Here is an 18,190-nt window from a genome sequence, read left to right on the forward strand (position 1 = left end):
CGCACACGTCTGCAAAGGCATGTGCGTACACGGTCATACCCATTTCTAAGTACTTACGAACATGGACAGGTGCATCCCACAGCTGAGTGGGGGTGGGGCACTTCTTCCCAAAGATTTGCCCTCTTTAGGGAATGACTTAATCCTACTAAGACTGTGATGCTAAAGAGATTATTTTAGCGATCTGTCCTTCCGTCCTTTGCTCCACTTTGCTAATAAATGTCCTGGAAGCAGCAGTTGGATTCTGGGTTGTAGCCCGCGCCTGCGTCCCCATGCCGAGGCTCGGGCAGCCCACACAGCTCTGGGTCTCTGGGTGCCCTCAGAGCTCGGGGTGTCACGACCAGGGTTTGCCCTCGCCTTTGGAAGCTGCAGATTTTCCTTCTACACTTCTGATTCTCATCTCTGCTGCCTCCTGTTCTGTGTACTCACCCCCAATTTCAATGCACCCTCATACCTCTCTTATCTCCTTCCCAGCCTCTCCCAACAGCCAGCCTCAGTCTACCACATTAGAGGTTCTTGGCTTGGGGGTGCCTAGGGGGCTCCATCGGTGAAGCGTCTGCCTGTGGCTCAGGTCATGATCCCGGGGTCCTGGCATCAAGCCCCACATTGGGCTCCCTGCTCAGCGGGGAGTCTGCTTTTTCCTCTCCCTCTGCCCCTTCCCTGGCTTATGTGCTCTCTCTGTCAAATAAATAAATCTTAAAAAAAAAAAAAAAGTTTTTGACCTGCTGACCACTTCGGATGTTACTTCTACGGGGCCAGTTCTAGAGGAATGCCCATGGGGCTTCAGGCCTCCACCAGGCGAACAGAAGAGATGTTTTGGGGGTTAGGTTTCTGGAATACAGTCACATGGCCCGACTCTCTTACACTCTCCAAGCTGACAAAAACTGGAAAGTCTGACAGTACCAGCTGCTGGTGAGGATGTGTGTGGCACTTCCATACCCTGCTGGAGGGAACGTAAATTTGTACTAGCACTTGGGAAAACAGTTCTGCAATCGCCCCTACAACTGAAGGTTAGCCTAACTCACATCCTGGTAGCTCCGTTCCCACTTACACAGCACTGAGAAGTGCCCGCAGGCCTGGGTCCGGGAGCACACATGGGGCTGTGTGTATACAGGGGAGCTCCCAGGGCTATTATGAATTAAAAAATGAAAACACACCCCATATCCCTCCTCAGTAGGACAGTTGGATAAATTACGCTATAGTCACACAAGAGAATACGGCACAGCAGTAAAAATAAATGAACCACAGGATACGAAACAACATAAATAACTGTTAAACACAAAATTGAAAAGGGGCACCCGGGTGGCTCAGTGGGGTAAACATCTGCCTTCGGCTCAGGTCATGATCTCGGGGTTCTGGGATCGAGCCCCATGTTGGGCTCCCTGCTCAGCGGGGAGCCTGCTTCTCCCTCTCTCTCCGCCCCTTCTGCTCTCGCACGCTCATGCTCTCTCTCTAATAACTAAATCTTTAAAAATAAATAACTAAATAAATAAAAACAAAATTGAGGGGCTCCTGGCGGGCTGAGTGAGTGTAGCACACAGCCCCTGATCTCAGAGTTGTGAGTTCAAGTCCCACGCTGGCCTCAGAGATTACTTAAAAACAAAACAAAACAAAACAAACACACCAAAAAACAAAACTGAGTAAAAGAAACCCAACACACATACACGGGTACACACACATTCACACACACAATTCTGTAGGACTCTATCTACCTAGAGCTCAAAAACTGACAAAACTGTTATATTTAGCATCCTTAGGTAATGAGAATGTTTTAAAAAAAAAAAAACACAAGCAAAGAAGATGATTAACACAAAAGTCAGGATAGAGGCTCCTTTGGGAGAGGGGAGGCGTGTGGGGGGTGCTGAGCTTCCCTGAGCTGGGTGATAGCTACATGGGTATTTGTTTTGTAATAATTAAGTTGACCATTTGTTGCTTATGTTCTTTTTTATGTGTGTAAATAACACACACACAAAAGGAAAGTAATTAAGGAAAATAATCCTTAAATTAAAAGAAAAGCTGAACCAAGATCTCCCCACTAACCGGAGCTCTTAGAGCTGATTTTACCAAAAGGCAAGACTCAAACCATTTAGAGTCTATTTCTCTCTCCTTCCTTCCTCTTTCATCTGCAAATGGAATTTCCATTTCTACATACACATGGGGGGTGGGGGGTGGTGTTCACACGTGTGCCCGCTTCTACTGCCAAGCACTGATCCTATTCTGGGCAAAATGCCCCTCCAATCTGACCCCTTTGTCTGGTCTGACCTCCAAAGCACCCCCCTTGGGATTCCAGAATATCCAAAGACCAGAAGCGGAATTTCACGTCCATTCCTTCTGCAGAGCCCGGCTGGAGGACTGTTTTTTCCATTTACCCAACACTGTGCCTTTCCAGGGACTGCAGACTGCAGACCGAGTCCGCCAGCCTGAGCCAGGAGACAGAGGCTGAATGTCACACGAGGAGACAGTGCTCTGTTCTGCGGGCCCGGAGCCTGGACCCATCTGTGCCATCGGCCACACCACTGCGCCTGGTAGCCCCGGACAGTCTGTCTGGGGGAACCTCTTGCTCCACTTTAATCTTGTTCAACAGGACTTCACGGGCCGCAGCCACAGCTCGGCCTAAAAATGCCCTTGGAAGAGCTGTTGCTTGAAGCTCTGCTTAGGAAAAACTGATGCATCCCGGGGCAGAGAGCAAGGACTCAAAGCAGCCTTGGCCCAGGAGCCAGAAGGCCTGAGCTGCTGCCTCCACTTCCCTAGAACCTACCACAGGCCTCACTCACATCCTACCCAGCTCGCGGCTGCAAAAGCGCTCAGCATCTATGGGATGGTTCAAAGCCATAACTGCTGTGGGAGTACACAGGGCTGTTGATGTTAATATAAAGGGCCAGATTTTGCTACTCGACATACCATGGTTTTGGAAAAAGGGATTGCTCTCATCGATACACCTCAGATTGGTTTTGGCAAAAACCCAGTTACTTTGTGCCTACACAGAGGACACCATCCTCCCGGGGCAGTGCCACTGCACCAGATTTGCCCACTACATGCAGGCCCTCCCTCTGTCAGCAGGAAGGGCTCGCTGCCTGACTACGGCGTTGAGCAGAGCCCTTGGAGGCTGAGCACCTGACCGTGGCCTCCTGAGCACTGTGCTCTACCCAGGAGCCTTCTTTCCCGGTCTGTGCTCTTGAGACAGAATGAAAACCAAGTGGCCGCCAAGGTCCAGTGAAAGCAGCAGAGGTGGCTGTCAGCCCTTTCCCTATAAAATGTTAACCCCTTTTTAAAGGGAGCATCTCACATTTGCATGGCTCTGGGGGCCAAGGGAAAAAGAAGAACTTTCCAATTTCCAAGGTCGACTTGGATCCAGGCTTGATCCCTTCTGAACCCATCTGAAGGAACCAGAAAGTCGTTGTAAATGGGAGAACGAATCCCGGGCCTGGATGAAGGCCTTTGGTAGCAGGACGGTGCTGACCGTGCCCAATCTCCTCACTCCACCCATCGACGTTAAAGAGAGAGTGAAGATTAGGCCTACTTCTCTTGCAAAGGGCCCTCAGAAGAGTGGGCTGACGTGGTCCTATTGGCCACCCCGAACTGTCTAGAAAGCCCGGGTTCCAGGGCCCTGACCCTTCTCGCCAGACCTGGGAACTCAAGTGACTGTGGACCCACCAACCCTCCCAGAGCTGACGGCCACGTTCAGAAAGCGCTCACCACGGCACTGGGGGAGTCGGGCCCAAGGACAGGTGGACGAGGAAGGGGTGTCCACTTTCCGGGAACATTTTCTGAAGCGTAAGGGGAGTGCTGACAGTCGCAGTCTAACATTTAAACAGACCTAATTTTTTGAGTCACCGTTTCGAGTATCAGTTGAAGAACGGGGCGCCAGTAGATGACACACACCCGTAAGCTCCCGACCAATGAGGCTGCGTGGTCGTCGTTCCCTTCCTGGTGACCAAATGACTTATCTCTGTTTTGAAGCAGGACAGCAACAAAACGGCATCGACATTATTATTGTGTGAATGACTCTGTTCACACCAGACCCCCCGCACCGCCCGCTGAAAACCGTGGAGCCAGCCGTGCACGTCCCGGGAGCCCCGTCGGAACCACGTGATGTCTGTCTGGGAAAATTACACCACCGGTCCGTCCTTCCAGAGGGAGAGGAGCCGGAAAGCTTTCCAGGGGGGAATGTTATTTATTAGTAATCATTTTTACGTCTTCTTTCTCTAAAGCGGATTTGAGATGGATCTACGCAAACACACACACACACACACACACGCACACACACGCACACGCACGTACGGAGACGGACGGCAGGACAGTTGAAATAATGAAACAAAACCAGAAGAAGAGATGAACAACCCTACTCCCAGAAGGGAGATGCCACCACCTCAAAACCGGAAGTAAGATGCTTACTGTACTCTGAGATTTCATTTAGCTCTGAGTTCCCTGGAAGTCAAGGTAAAAACAGAAATATGTTGGGTGTATGGTTCTTGTCTATGAAAAAAGGTATTTACATTGATATGTCACGGATCCTCTTTGTCATCAACAGTTTGGCATGATTGGGGGTGAGTTTTTTACTATTTTGTCTTTCCAAGAAGAAGATGGGTTAAGTCTGGTCAGGGTACCTGCTTTCTGAAAAACTACTGTGGGGAGTTTGGTACAAACTTTTGGACCTGATCAGACAAAGACACAGCGGGGCGGTCTGGGTGGCTCAGTCGGCAAATCTTCCAACACTTGATTTCGGCTCACATCATGATCTCAGGGTCTTGGGATCGAGCCCCGTGTTGGGTTCTGCCCTCAGCATGGAGTCTGCTCGAGGATTCTGTCTCTCCCTCTGCCCCTCCCCCCGCCCACGCTCTCTCTCTGAAATAAAGAAATAAAAGCTAAAAAGAAAAAAGCATCGGCCAAACCTTACCTCCTCCAGCTTATCTACCCGCCCCACCAGTTTGGTAGTGATGGAATGCAGCTTCAGGAGATCCAGGCCATAGAAAGCTCCTTCCAGCATGTCTATGATGGTGGAAAGCTAGGAAACAGGAGTGGGGGGTTAGTCAAGGGCTGGGGTGCGACAGACCCGGGACGAGATGTTTCCTGTCGGACCTCCACGCTGGAGGCTCCACAGGGAGGTGGCCTTGGAAACTGGCGTTTGTGTTGGGGGGCACATAAGCGGGGCTGGGAGATGGTCTGACAACTAGAACACACGGATGAGACAAATGGAAGAATCCTGTAAAGACGAGTGAAGCTGTTGGTCACCAAAGCCTTCGCCAAACTGTCCAGACGTCCTATTCCCTCAGCTAAAAGGAGTCTCCCCAAGCTACCCCGCATAGCACCTGGCCCACAGCAAGCGAACCGAATACTCAACAGCGGGGCTTAGGAACTTCTTCCGTGCTTCTGGAACACTTGCCTTCATCGTCTCCCGAAGGCCTAGAACCTACCAGCGCTTTTCCCTCGGCACTGAAAGCTAACTCGACCCTGGGGTAACGGAGGCCCAGTGACCCTTCTCCGAGGTGGCAAGAGCTGTCAGATGCACCAGCCTTTCTGCCAGTGGCCTGGGAGGATGGCGGCTGAGGCTCTGGGGGCATCCAGGGCACGCCGAGTGCAGGCAAAGGGGCCGATGAGAGATGGCTAAGCTGAGCCTGCCAGCCAAGGACCAGTCTCCGAAGGGCCGGCCGGACACACTTGTCTCCCGGCCTTGCTACTGGGTGAAGAATTCCATGTACGAGACACTCATGGTTCCCACCAGAGGAAGGCAGCTCAATCGTCGGGGAGAGCCACAGGATGGAATCTGTGAAGGTCTTCTGACTCCTAATAGATGATTGTTCCAGAAGCTCTCAGGGCCCAGACAATCCCATAACAGGGCGGTCCCAAAAGTAGTTCCAGGCAGGGCTGCCGCTCTGTGAGGCTGTGAGTCCCGGGACGGGATGTTAAAGCACCTGCTGCGGAACCCCACTCTGCTTGAAGGGAATCCATGACCACTGGTCATAGGGTGTGTGGCAGGCACCAGGCTCCATGATGGCCCTCCGCGTGGTCATCCACGAGCGAGACCAGTGGCTCCTGACTCTGACTGTGTATCAGGCATTCTGCTAAGGTATGCCATCTCAGCTCCCCCGCAAGGGAGATGCTGTAGTCCCCACTTTCTGTGCAAGGAGACGGAGGTCAGGCAAGTGACTGAGGTGCCGTGAGTAGGATCACAGTCAGTGGCAAAGCAAAGATCTGTACCCAAGTCAGCCTGACTGCAGGCGGCTAGCCCACACTGTGAAGATCGGGCAAAGCTCTCTGCCCAGCCGTGCAGTGGCCTCAGGCAGGCCTGAGCTTCCCCACCCTGGGGACCGGGGTCTCCATTTGATCCCGACCTATGGCAGGCCCCAGGCTTCTGCTGCCCTGGGTCACCCCAGCCCCAGTGCTGAGGACTGCCAGGCTCGCTCCTGTGTCTCTAGCCTCTGGGGTGCTTGCTGGGCCGACAGCAAGTCATGGCAATAACTCTCACGGAGAAGAACACGGAGTTCTTTTGGCCCCTGGGCACAGCAGCTGCTCGCAGGCCCAGCCTCCCTGGCTCCACAGGGAGAGGCCGGCACACTTTGCTCTCGGCATCCCCTTCAGACATCGGGATTGCGGATGACCGGCTTGCCAGATGACGGGCCTCGGACACGCACTCAGCACGCTCGATGCTGGGACGTGACCTTTAACAGGCTGAGCAAGGTCCCATTTACCCAAAGGCCTTAGGGCACCCTCCCACTCGTGGCATCGCCCCGCCCCGGTCCTACCTTCAAGTCCCGGCTGTCCGCTGCCCGCAGCTTCTGGAGCCTGAAGTCTCCCTCGCAGGGGTTGAGGGCTGATGGCGGTGCCACACACGCACACTTGCAGGACGAGCCTGAGGTGATGGTTTCCACGGTGTAGAAGTCCTCCTTCCTGGAGGTTCCCTCATTGACCCTCTGGCAGGCATCTCGGCCCAGGGGTCTCACCACACACTTGCACTGACAGTCGGAGCCCTCAGACACAGCCTTGACCTTGTCATAGTCTCCTAGCAACTAGACACAGAGACAGAGGAAGGGATTGAGTGTGCAAACAGAGGTATCGGCTCGGCTCCCAGGAAGGGTCTGCCTTCATTGTGTCGAACATCCTGCACTAGCCAGAGACCTCAGACGACTCCGAACAGTCGGAAGAAGAGGTCATCGGAACACGATTTGCTGACACTGAAATTTCCTTGAAGGCGCTTAGGAGTTCAGCTGTCTTCATTTGTCTTGGAAAGCTGTGCATTTCTCAGGGGGCCTTAGGCTTTCATCATTTCAAGGGAAAAACAGATGAGCCCTTGCCTTCGCTAGAGCCCAGGTTGAGATTTAAAAAGGAAAGGACAGGAAGGGAGGATGGCAAGGCTGAGACGCCGATTTGAAGGCTGCTTTGCCTCTAGCCTCATCCCTCAGGGATGGCTCATAGGGTGCCCGCTTGGGACGGTGCCAGGGGCTGAGAGAGGGAAGTGGACGGGCCAGAGAGCCCACGTGCAGGAGCTCGCGATGCAACACCCACACAGATCACAGCCATGCCAAGCAGAGAGAGCCCAGTGTCTTGATGTGGTGCAGTACAGCCGGGCTCAAACTGGCCGGAGAGGCCCCAGCTGAGTGCCAGAGAAGACTTCTTGGAGGAAGTGGTACTTGATCTGACCTTCGAAGGATGCTTTCTTTTTTCTTTTTTAATGATTTCTTTAAGTTTATTTGTCAGAGTCAGAAAGAGAAACAGTACAAGCAGGGAGAAGAGCAGGCAGAGGGAAAAGCAGGCTCCCCACTGGGCAGAGAGCCCATTGCAGGACTCGATCCCGGGACCCTGGGATCACGACCCGAGCCAAAGGCAGATGCTTCACCGACTGAGTCTCCCAGGCGTCCCTGAAGGATGGTTTCGGTTTCAAAAAGGGACCTGGGAGAAAAGAGACAGGCCCGGAACTCGGTAAGGTCTACTCAGCCTAAGGATTCCTTTCACTCCTAGAACAGCTTCTGAACCCAAGCCCTAGGCCACAGCCAGGACAGCAACCTGGCAGCACCTGCTGCTTCTACAATGCGAAACATTTCCTTCTGAGCTCTCGCCCCTGCCAGCCTCCCCAGGCAGGAAAGCACACCATGGAAGCAGGCTTTCTGGGGGAAAATGCTCCTCCCCAGCTCCCCAGCCACAGAGCCTGAAGCCACAGAGCCGCGGAGCTCTCCCTTTCCAGGCACAGAGAAGGGTTCCCCTCTTTTGACTAAGGACCCTGGCAGGCAGGTAGAGCCTTGCTGGGGTGGGAATGTTCCTGGGATGCCGTCTAGGGGAAGAAGGCTTGTAATGTTTTTCTTGCAAAGGCTGGGTTTCTTCTAACACTAATATTTGTTTTAGAGCTGTTGTCAAATACAGAATGGATCAGAGCAGAAGTCACCGCGCAGGGTGACCGAAGCAGCTGCTCTTTATGGGCTGACAGACAGTAAATCGTGGCTGGCTGTTCGCTGAAACTCTGCCTGCAAAGCCCACTCTGGGACCTTGGGTGGATTCCTTCCTCTCCTAGACTCGGGTTTCAGGAACACTTTCATGCAGGGTCCTCCAGAGCCCCGCTGTGAGGGATTTTTATGTCCTTTCGATTTAGGAGCCAGTGTGAGGCTATCGGGCTATGGGGCATCAAGCAGCCTAACTTCTGAAGGAAAAGGGTGAGGACACGAGCATTTGCTAACACCACAGTGAAGTGATCTTCCTCCGGAAAGGAGACAACACCCAGCCCAAGGACTTAGCAAGATGCGGCAGCACAACAGACCCCCTCCCTCGGCCAGCCCCCATCCTTAGGGTGATGGCAACACCCACCACACTGTATCCAGCTCAGGAGCGCGTGCAGGTGGAGAGAGCTGTCCCTTGCAGGCACCTGGGCTGCAGATGGTCAGGAGACCCGGCTCTACCCACCCAGCACTCCTGCCATTCCAAGTCTTACTGCCCCACCGGTCCCTTGCTAATAGAACAGGAACCAGGGTGTTTGAAGTTGGCTCAAACCCAGTACTCTGCAAAGGGACACTTTACAAAGCCGGACACAATCAGCTGTCTGTCACCCACCCCCCACCGATTATCCACCAGAGGAGAGCAGATCTGCATTTCCCCAGGCCTCTCCAATATGCTGGCTCTTGTCCTGGTCCCCCCCTGTGCGAGGCCACGGGGGGGGGGGGGGGCATCACACCTGCTGCTGTTCTGTCTTCACCCCCTCCTCCCTGGTGTGCGTCCCACTCTGGGCTGTCAAGTGCCACCCTGGGGGAGAGCCGTCTGCCTCCCGTCCCACACGCCCGCCTGTTGTCACGTCCCCTTTCCCACGAAGAGCCACACGGACAAGAGACCGCCACGCTTTCACAGCCCTGGAACTAGAGGTTTGGGTTAGAATCTTTTTTTTTTTTTTTTTTTTTAACCCTCCTTTTCAGGGAGCTGTGTGGAGTCTTGCCTTCCTTCTCTCCTTTCTCCCGATTCGGTAACCTTGAAAGACCCCATGACGCCGGGAGGAGGACCCCCCCGTCCCTCCGCTGAGGAATCGCCTCCGGAATCGGGGCGCAGCGGCCCGGGGGCTGGGGCGGGGGGTGGCCAGGGCCCGCAGACTACCTGCGACAACACGTTCTCCTGGTTGTCCGCCTCGTTCTGCAGCGTCTCGTCCTCCGTGGGCGCCACCGTCGGCGCGTCCAGGGGCTCGCTCGTCCCGGCGGGGGGCGCGCTGGGCCCCCACTGGACCCCGGCCGCCACCAGAGCGCCGCAGACGACCAGCAGCAGAGGCTTGGCCATGAGGGACGCGGGCAGAGGGGCTGCGCCCGTGGGAGAGCGGCGGGCTGGGGCTGCGGGCCGGCACTGAGGCGCGAGGGCGGCGCGGCCCGGGAGTGGCGGCTCAGGGCGCCTGCTGACGCTGGGCGCGGCTGAGCGCGGCGGGAGGGTGCGCCCCCGGGCCCCGGCTCATGTCCTCCCCGGCGAGCAGCCGCGACTGTGCGGCCCCGGCCGAGAGCCGGGCGCGGGGCGGTGCAGGGGGGCGGGGGACGGGGGGCGGCGGCCCCGGGAGCGAGCGCGGCGTCCGCCCGAGGGCTCAGGTGGCAGGCGGGGGGCCGGGCGCGCGCGGCGCTGGGGGGCGGGGGCGGGGCGGCGCGGAGGGAGGGAGGGAGCGAGCGAGGGAGGGAGGGAAGGGGCGAGGGAGGAGGAGGGGCGGGGCAGGGGCGGGGCCTCCATTGTGCGGGCGGCCTGCCGGGCCTGGTCCCGCTCGCTCCCCCCGCGAACTTCGCCCCCGCGCTGGGGGTCCCTGTGCGGTTCGGGCGGGAGCCGCGCGCCCGCTGAGTTGGAGGCGGGCACCGGGCGCTCGCTGCGGGCCCGCGCGCCTCTCCTCGGCGCGCTCCTTTTATTGCCCCCGGGGGAGATGGAGCCCGGCTCTCCGTCGCCTCTTTCCCGGGCTCGGCTCGGCCGCTTTGAACTTAGCGCCACTGGCGGCTCGCGGGCCGGCCGCGGCGGCTGCGTCTGGCCATACCTCCCCCCAGAGGACGGCCGGCGAACTCCCTGCCCGAGTGTGTCCCGACCGCTGTGACTCTTAAGTACGAGGAGCGCGGCTGGGAGTCTCTGAGGCTCTGCGGGTCCGCGTGGGCGCAGCTTCTGCCCGAGAATCCGTGACTGTCCCAGAGACCAGCTCTTACTGTCTTCCTGCTTCGGGACGGGTCGCTAGATGATCCCCGAGAGGGCGTCCACTTTCAGTGGTGTGCGATTATGTTACCGTGTCCCTTAGTCTGTGTCCCTTTTATGTACCTACTGTAGAGATTAATAAAGTGTGGATCCGAGGAAAGGCACTGTGCCTTCCGGGACAACTGTCACGCAGACAATACCGAACAGAGCCAGAACCCTTCAAAGATGGGAAAAGTGTTATGAATCTGGGGAGATACGAACCCCTTGCCTCTCACACTAAGGCATGAGCGTTGTAATAATCAGTGATAAACTAAGCCGACTTCAGCTCGTGGAAACGATGGTCATGGACTCACGTATAATGATAGTCTTTATTAATAAACTTTAATAGTTGTTTTTTTTTAAATCTCAGTTCTTGAACAAAAATCCAAGGTTCTGGATGTCTGGGCTGGTGGAAACATCTCTCACACAAACACATACATACATCTGCAAAGTACTCTATGGCAACTGTCAAATCGTTTCTGAAACTAGATGGGAGTAAAAAGCTATAAAATATAGTTTTCCAAATTCAGTTGAAGTAAGTGTCAAATGTTGGCTAAGTGCAAGAAAACGAGCGAGGTTGCTAGGTATTTAATCGGAAGATAAGCCTGTCCCTGTTTTCCAGGAGTGGGATGGGAGTGGGGAGCTAAGCAGAACCACGGCTCAAATTTTAAGTTGAGGTAAGAGCATTTCCCAACAGCGTTCGAGGAGGTAGGGGTCCCTTCTAGCGGGAGGGTCAGGACTGCGTGGGAGACTGACGTGGAGGCATCTGGGACAGCGGGAAGGCTTCAACAGAGCAGATGGTAGGCCAACAACAGCAGGTAGGCAATAAAGAGAGGCCACTGCAGGCAGAGACAGCAGCCTGAGAGTGGTCGTTCAGATCTCCCACCGGCCGGCTCGTCTCAGGGAAGCCCTCCCCGACTCCAGGACGATTCCCCTGCTGCATGCTGCCATGGTACCTTGTACCCTTTTTATGGGAATTCCGTCTTTCTTCTCCTTTGTAGGTGGCTTCAGCCGTACCTGTCTTCTCCACTAGAATGTAACGTCAGCGAGGGCTGCACTTTTATCTGGTTCTGGTCGCTGTTACGTTTCCAGAGGTTAGCCCATGCCTGGAACCAAGAAGAGGCTCCGGCAAACTGGTTGGATGAATGGGAGCTACATGTGGTCCGGCTGGATATAGCCCAGTTACTTTCATAAAGACCGTCTTTGTATCCACCAGTGTGCATTTGACTGCAAGGAACAGAAACTCAACAATGGCTTAATCAAATGTGAATTTATTTTTCTCTCACTCTAAGAAGACTGGAAGTTGGCCGTTTTAAATTTAGTTCAGCAGCTCAGTGATGTCATCAAGGACCCAAGCTCTTTCCATTTTCCCCATCTACTATTCTTAGGGTATTGGCTTTTTTACTCCATCATAAGTGGTCGAAGCCAGCCTAGCTCACCCCTTTGCCGTTCTCTTCTACCAGACGTTCCAAGTCTCCAGTCTCTCTTGTAGCTAGGGGTGGCCATGTGTTTCAATTCTGGCCAATAGATAAAATAAATCTGCAGAGTCTAGAAAAGATAGTTTGCCTCCTGATAAAGGAAACAAATAAGAGAGAGGAGCTCTCTGGTGCCCCCCATTTCTTGTGTTTGATTGTGGTCATGGTGCCTGGAGCCATGGCACCATGACCACGACCATGAAGCCCTTCTCCTATTGAACTGAAATAGATCTCCTTTTAAAGATTTGTTTTAAAGCTCAGTCCTAGAGCACCTGGGTGGCTCAGTTCATTAAATGTCTGCCTCCAGCTCGGATCATGATCCCAAGGTCGTGGGATAGAGCCCTGCATTGGTCTCCCTGCTCATCGGGGAGCCTGCTTCTCCCCCTGCCTCTGCCCCTTCCTCCTGCTCGTGCTCTCTCTCTCAAATAAGTAACAAAATATATATATATTTTTTAATATTTAAAGCTCAGTCCTATGGTCCTACCCAGAACTTGTCTAAGACCTTTCCAACAAGAGAGCTTTTCTTTCACTTAAAGATAGAAACCAAGTACCTTCTAAATCCCCTCTTTCTCTGGGTGCCGGGTGGCTCAGTCATTTAAATGTCTGCCTTCAGCCCAGGTCATGATCTCAGGATCCTGGCATGGAGTCTCTTGTTGGGCTTCATGCTCGGTGGGGAGTCTGCTTCCCCCGTCCCTCTGCCTGCCACTGTCCCAGCTTGTACACACACACACACACACACACACACACTCTCTCTCTCTCTCTCTCTGTGTCAAATGCATAAATAAATAAAATCTTTTAAAAAATTAAATCTCTTTTTTTTGAGCTTATTACATCCATGGTCACCTTCTGTCTCTATTTTCTCTATTTTACTCACCTATTTCTCAGACATGGTCTTTCAAACCTACCATTTTTCTGGTTATTTTTTCTCTAGAGAGGCCCCAGTTTTGAGTAGATGTTAGGGCATATTGAAACCATTTTTTCTCTTTTTCCAACCACTGTTATTTTACTAATGTAGCCCAAGATTGACTTTGCTTTTTTGGCAGTTACATTGCACCAATGATTCACATTAATTTATTTTTTTTAATGTAGTTTTTTCCTTTTTAAAAAAAAATATGAATTTAAGCTGGTTTCCTCCATCCTGTGCTTTCCAGCTATAGTCTTCCTCTTTTTCTTTTTTTTAAATCCAAGTACAGGCTTTTACATTTTTTCCCTCTGATTATTATGATACTTTCAGCCCATCTTCTCATTTTGTTGAAATCTTGCTGCTTTTGCCCTTGTCCAAGTTTTCCGAATTAAGTAAGCATGGTTTCTGTCTTAATTCAAATCATTAATTTTAATAAGTCATATTCATTCCAACAGGGCAAGGTTCTAGAGCGCTAGGCCCAGAATAGGAAAAGTATTAACCCTTTCGGTGTGTGCTCGTTCAGGCAGTCAGAGGCGTCGGCACCCAGCCCCCCATGTCTTTAGCATGTCTATAAGCGTTTCTCGAGAGACTTTTTTTATTTTTTAAGATTTTTATTTATGACAGAGAGAGAGAAATCACAAGTAGGCAGAGAGGCAGGCAGAGGTGGGGGGGGAGGAAGCAGGCTTCCTGCAGAGCAGAGAGCCCGATGCGGGGCTCGATCCCAGGACCTTGGGATCATGACCTGAGCCGAAGGCAGAGGCTTTAACCCACTGAGCCACCCAGGCGCCCCTTTCAGAAGCCGAGGTACGCTGCCCGTGGCACTCCTCGCCCCTGCCGGACGGCTCACCTGATTTGAAGATCCCGTGGAGAGCTTGGTGTGGCTTTGAACCTCCAAGCTGTCGCACAAAAAGTTCCTTGCATCCTTGAACCTTAGCATATTAGTGCAAAATAGGTATTGCGCTCCCCGTTTAACAGATGAGGTCACTGAGGCCTTGAGACAATGTATGATGGCTACAGACTGTTCACTAGGCACCAGGCATGATTCGATGTTCAAGATACCCCTGAGGCGGCTATTGTCTGTCACCCACTTCTGCAAGTGAGAAGGCAGGCTCAAAGAGGGACACGCTTCCCATACAGATGTTCAGAGGACGGGGTCTTAGAAAGCCTGGAACGTGCCCCTAGAGCCGCCTGAGCCCCAGGACCTTTTCCAGCCAGGTAAAGTGTTGGGGATCCCCCGGCCGCTGCATCCACCAGGCCTCCCCAGCCGAGTTTGCTTCTGGTAAGAGCATCTGTTTTCCAGTTTATCTGGGAGGCTCTCGGCTTTGCTCTGAATCGCCCTCCCGCAGAAGACCGAAGCTTCCTCTGCCAGGTGAAGCTGGGGCGGCTGTAAATGACCCGCCACCTCAGTGGGTAATTTACCCAATGCACCTGCCCCACGGCAGCAGCATCAAAGAGCGAGGCGAACTCCCACGGGCAACGTCATTCTGCCGCCCCCCTCCCTGGCTCGCTGCGGCGTGGGAGCCTTGCCAGGCAACTGCCATAAAATGCTGGGAAGGAATGATGGAATGCTCGGCTGAAAATGAAGCCTTTTTTCCCCGTTCTCCCCGCTTTGCTGCCTGCTCGGCTTCTTATTTTGACTTTGATCTTCGGCGGTTTCTCTCTTCGTTCATTCCATTTAACTCATTATGGAACATGGGTTAGGAGGCAGGTGCTCTGCAGGCCTGTGGGACACACGAAGGCAAAGAAGACAAGACCTTGGCCTTGGGGAGCGCCTGTTCTGAAGGTTATAAATGAGCGATCCCCAGCAAGCACACAAAAGAGCTTTTTCCGTCTCAAGAGATTTTAGGAAAGAAAAATGTTTTTCTTCACTGCAGGAGAGATGGGAGTGTGTCTTGTAGGCAGTGAGAAGCCATGAGAGGGTTCGGGTCAGGAGGAGAGGGCCGTCGTCCCTGAGATGAATGGGCTGTTGTCCCTGAGATGAACGGCCGAGGCCTGAAGAGGAGAAGGCAAACAGGACAGCAGTACGCACCGGTCTCTGTCTGCAGACCTCCCCGGGGCCTGTGCTTGATGGGTCATTGCTCTGACTCGGAGGGGAGCACCCCTGTCTTCTGTGACTTGTGATGACCCAGAGAGGGGTGGATGGGCAAGGGCCCTTTGCCTGCCCACAGGATTTCCCAGCGCTGCTCCATGGCCCAATGCCAGGAAATACCGTTTCCATCAGAGTCCCCGTGGAGGGACCCCTGCCCCCGAGAATAGGGAGCCCCCCTATTAGGGACAAGTACCCCAATAGGGACAAGTCAGGAACACTGCAGACAGCCCCTGGCTTCCTGCCCACCATGATATCCCCTGCCTTCCTCTCTGTCTCCCCTTTCCCTGTCTTCTCTCCTCCTCCCTTGCTCTCCCCCCTGGTTCTCCAGGCTCACGAACAGAGCGGTTCTGCACGGACGAGGTGCTGTGCTACAGTGCGCCTTCTCCGAGCATTCACACGCCTGTGCTGCCTCGCACAGACACCTGATGTCGCTGTAACAGTTCTGCTTTGGGCTCCTGGGTGACTCTGGGTATGAGGGTGCGGAAGGGTGGGGATGTTGATAAAAATCCTCAGTTGTAAGTAACAAAGCGAAGGACGGGGTGGGGAAGGAGACTGATTATAAGGGTCTAGGGGTATCTCACAGAACCCAAGGCTTCAGTGTCACTAGGGTCCATATGATGGACAGAAGGTGTCCAGGCCACAGGTATTTGAAGAGAGGGTAAGACTTTCTCCTCCTCCGGGCCAACGCCAGATGCCCAAGGAAGGGGATCTCACCCACCATGAATCAGGTGCCTAACCCTGAGCTAATCACAGAAGGTGAGTGTGGAGGGGGGCAGGTCACTTTGTAGAAACAAAGTGGGAAGAGGAGCAGGTCCCAGGGAGGACCGGACAAGTCAAAGTGTATCCATTTCACTCTTGCCCATGGCTGGCTGGCTCTCTCTCTGTCTCCCCTTGACCTCCAAAGAATCACTTATTTAATGTAAATTCATCATCTTATAGAAAAGCAAATATATCTCCTTATAAAAGACAATCCAAATTATCCTGCCTCAAAGAAAGAGAAAGAATCCAAATTAGTATCTAGGCATATCATTGGCAACTTTTCTGTGTGCCCACATCCCCAGGAGGTATCTTTTCCAGCTTGGCATGAAACTAGTCCAGATGGGACTTCTCCCCACCCCGGGCACCAGGTTAAATGGTCGCCTGTGGCTCGGAGCTCGTTGTAGATACTTCTTGTGGTAGGATAGCCACTGAAAATGGTCAGTCCATTCCTGTACTCTTCGGGACACTTCCTTCCCTTCTCTGGGGTGCATGAAGAGCATTTAATTCTAGCCTCATCAGGCAGCCTGGGGCCATGGGGAGTCTGGGCTTTGGGGTCAGACAGATGGGCTATGAAATGTGGCCTTTTCATACTTACTAGTGACCTAGCGCAAGTCGTTTCCCCTCTATGGTCTCTTCCTTCTGCCATGAGAGTCATCTAGATGCCATCCTCCATTTTCCATGTGCTCAGCAACATTCCTTTCTTTACCCTTACGGAATGAACTCACCCCCCAATTCCAATGCTAAAAATCACGGGGAATGTAAAGATCCCAGGTGCGTTAATAAAGGTCTTCGATTCAGTATCAAGAGGAAACTCAGACACAGATCCAAAGGTGAAGGTTTACTTGGGAACAGGATAGGTAATTCTAGCCTGAGCTTTGTAGGGGTTGCAGAAGCACAGACCTGGGTTCATACTAATTCTGCCACCTATCTGGTGGGTGACCCTGGGCAAGGTTTTCTCTTCTAAACCTTACTTTTCTAATATCACTAGGTTGTTGTGGAGATTAGAGATACATACAAAAACGCCTGACCCATTGCTTGCCGCACTTACAAACAGGAGCATTTTAAATGTTGACTGACTGAGCACATGGTCATCGTGTATTAAATGTTGGGAGATTACCGTTCCCCTTTCTGGGTCACCATGTGAATTTTGTAGAAACTCTCTGCCTCAATTTCCTTACCTAAGAAACTATAATTTTTGAATCTCTGCTCCTTCCATCTGGTGATAGTGACTTCGGTAAGCAAGTTTTCCCTTTTGAGGCGGCTTGCTTTGTTTCAGGGACTAAGGTTTAAACAGGTAACTTTCTTTTTTTTTTTTATTTGCCATTATGTATCTTTAAAAACAATTTTTTTTTATTTTTTATAAACATATATTTTTATCCCCAGGGGTATAGGTCTGTGAATTGCTAGGTTTACACACTTCACAGCACTCACCAAAGCACCTACCCTCCCCAATGTCCATAACCCCACCCCCCTTCTCCCATCCCCCCTCCCCTTAGCAGCCCTCAGTTTGTTTTGTGAGATTAAGAGTCACTTATGGTTTGTCTCCTTCCCAATCCCATCTTGTTTCATTGATTCTTCTCCTACCCACTTAAGCCCCCATGTAGCATCACCACTTCCTCATATCAGGGAGATCATATGATAGTTGTCTTTCTCCGCTTGACTTATTTCACTGAGCATGATACGCTCTAGTTCCATCCATGTTGTCGCAAATGGCAAGATTTCATTTCTTTTGATGGCTGCATAGTATTCCACTGTGTATATATACCACATCTTCTTTATCCATTCATCTGTTGATGGACATCTAGGTTCTTTCCACAGTTTGGCTATTGTGGACATTGCTGCTATAAACATTCGGGTGCACGTGCCCCTTTGCATCACTACGTTTGTATCTTTATGGTAAATACCCAGTAGTGCAATTGCTGGGTCATAGGGCAGTTCTATTCTCAACATTTTGAGGAACCTCCATGCTGTTTTCCAGAGTGGTTGTACCAGCTTGCATTCCCACCAACAGTGTAGGAGGGTTCCCCTTTCTCCGCATCCTCGCCAGCATCTGTCATTTCCTGACTTGTTGATTTTAGCCATTCTGACTGGTGTGAGGTGATATCTCATTGTGGTTTTGATTTGTATTTCCCTGATGCCGAGTGATATGGAGCACTTTTTCAAGTGTCTGTTGGCCATCTGGATGTCTTCTTTGCAGAAATGTCTGTTCATGTCCTCTGCCCATTTCTTCATTGGATTATTTGTTCTTTGGGTGTTGAGTTTGCTAAGTTCTTTATAGATTTTGGACACTAGTCCTTTATCTGATATGTC

General features: G+C 52.5%; 1 protein-coding gene across 3 annotated transcripts in view; it reads right to left on the reverse strand.

Moving 5' to 3' along the window:
- The window catches only part of OLFML2B (olfactomedin like 2B), a 32,442-nt gene extending 22,411 nt beyond the window's left edge, over nt 1-10,031 (reverse strand). For 2 of the 3 annotated variants that reach the window (XM_044266748.1, XM_044266746.1), the window contains exons 1-3: nt 9,565-10,030; nt 6,741-7,004; nt 4,895-5,002 (exon numbers count right to left, since the gene is read on the reverse strand). In XM_044266748.1, the coding sequence (XP_044122683.1) occupies nt 4,895-5,002; nt 6,741-7,004; nt 9,565-9,741 (549 nt within the window). In that variant the 5' untranslated portion in view covers nt 9,742-10,030. Of the gene's footprint in view, nt 1-4,894; nt 5,003-6,740; nt 7,005-9,564 lie in introns of all 3 variants that reach the window. The other variant, XM_044266747.1, reaches the window with a different exon arrangement.
- Between the last annotated feature and the right edge of the window lie 8,159 nt (nt 10,032-18,190).

This window comes from Neovison vison, chromosome 10 (genome assembly GCF_020171115.1).
Source record: "Neovison vison isolate M4711 chromosome 10, ASM_NN_V1, whole genome shotgun sequence".
NCBI lineage: Eukaryota > Metazoa > Chordata > Mammalia > Carnivora > Mustelidae > Neogale > Neogale vison.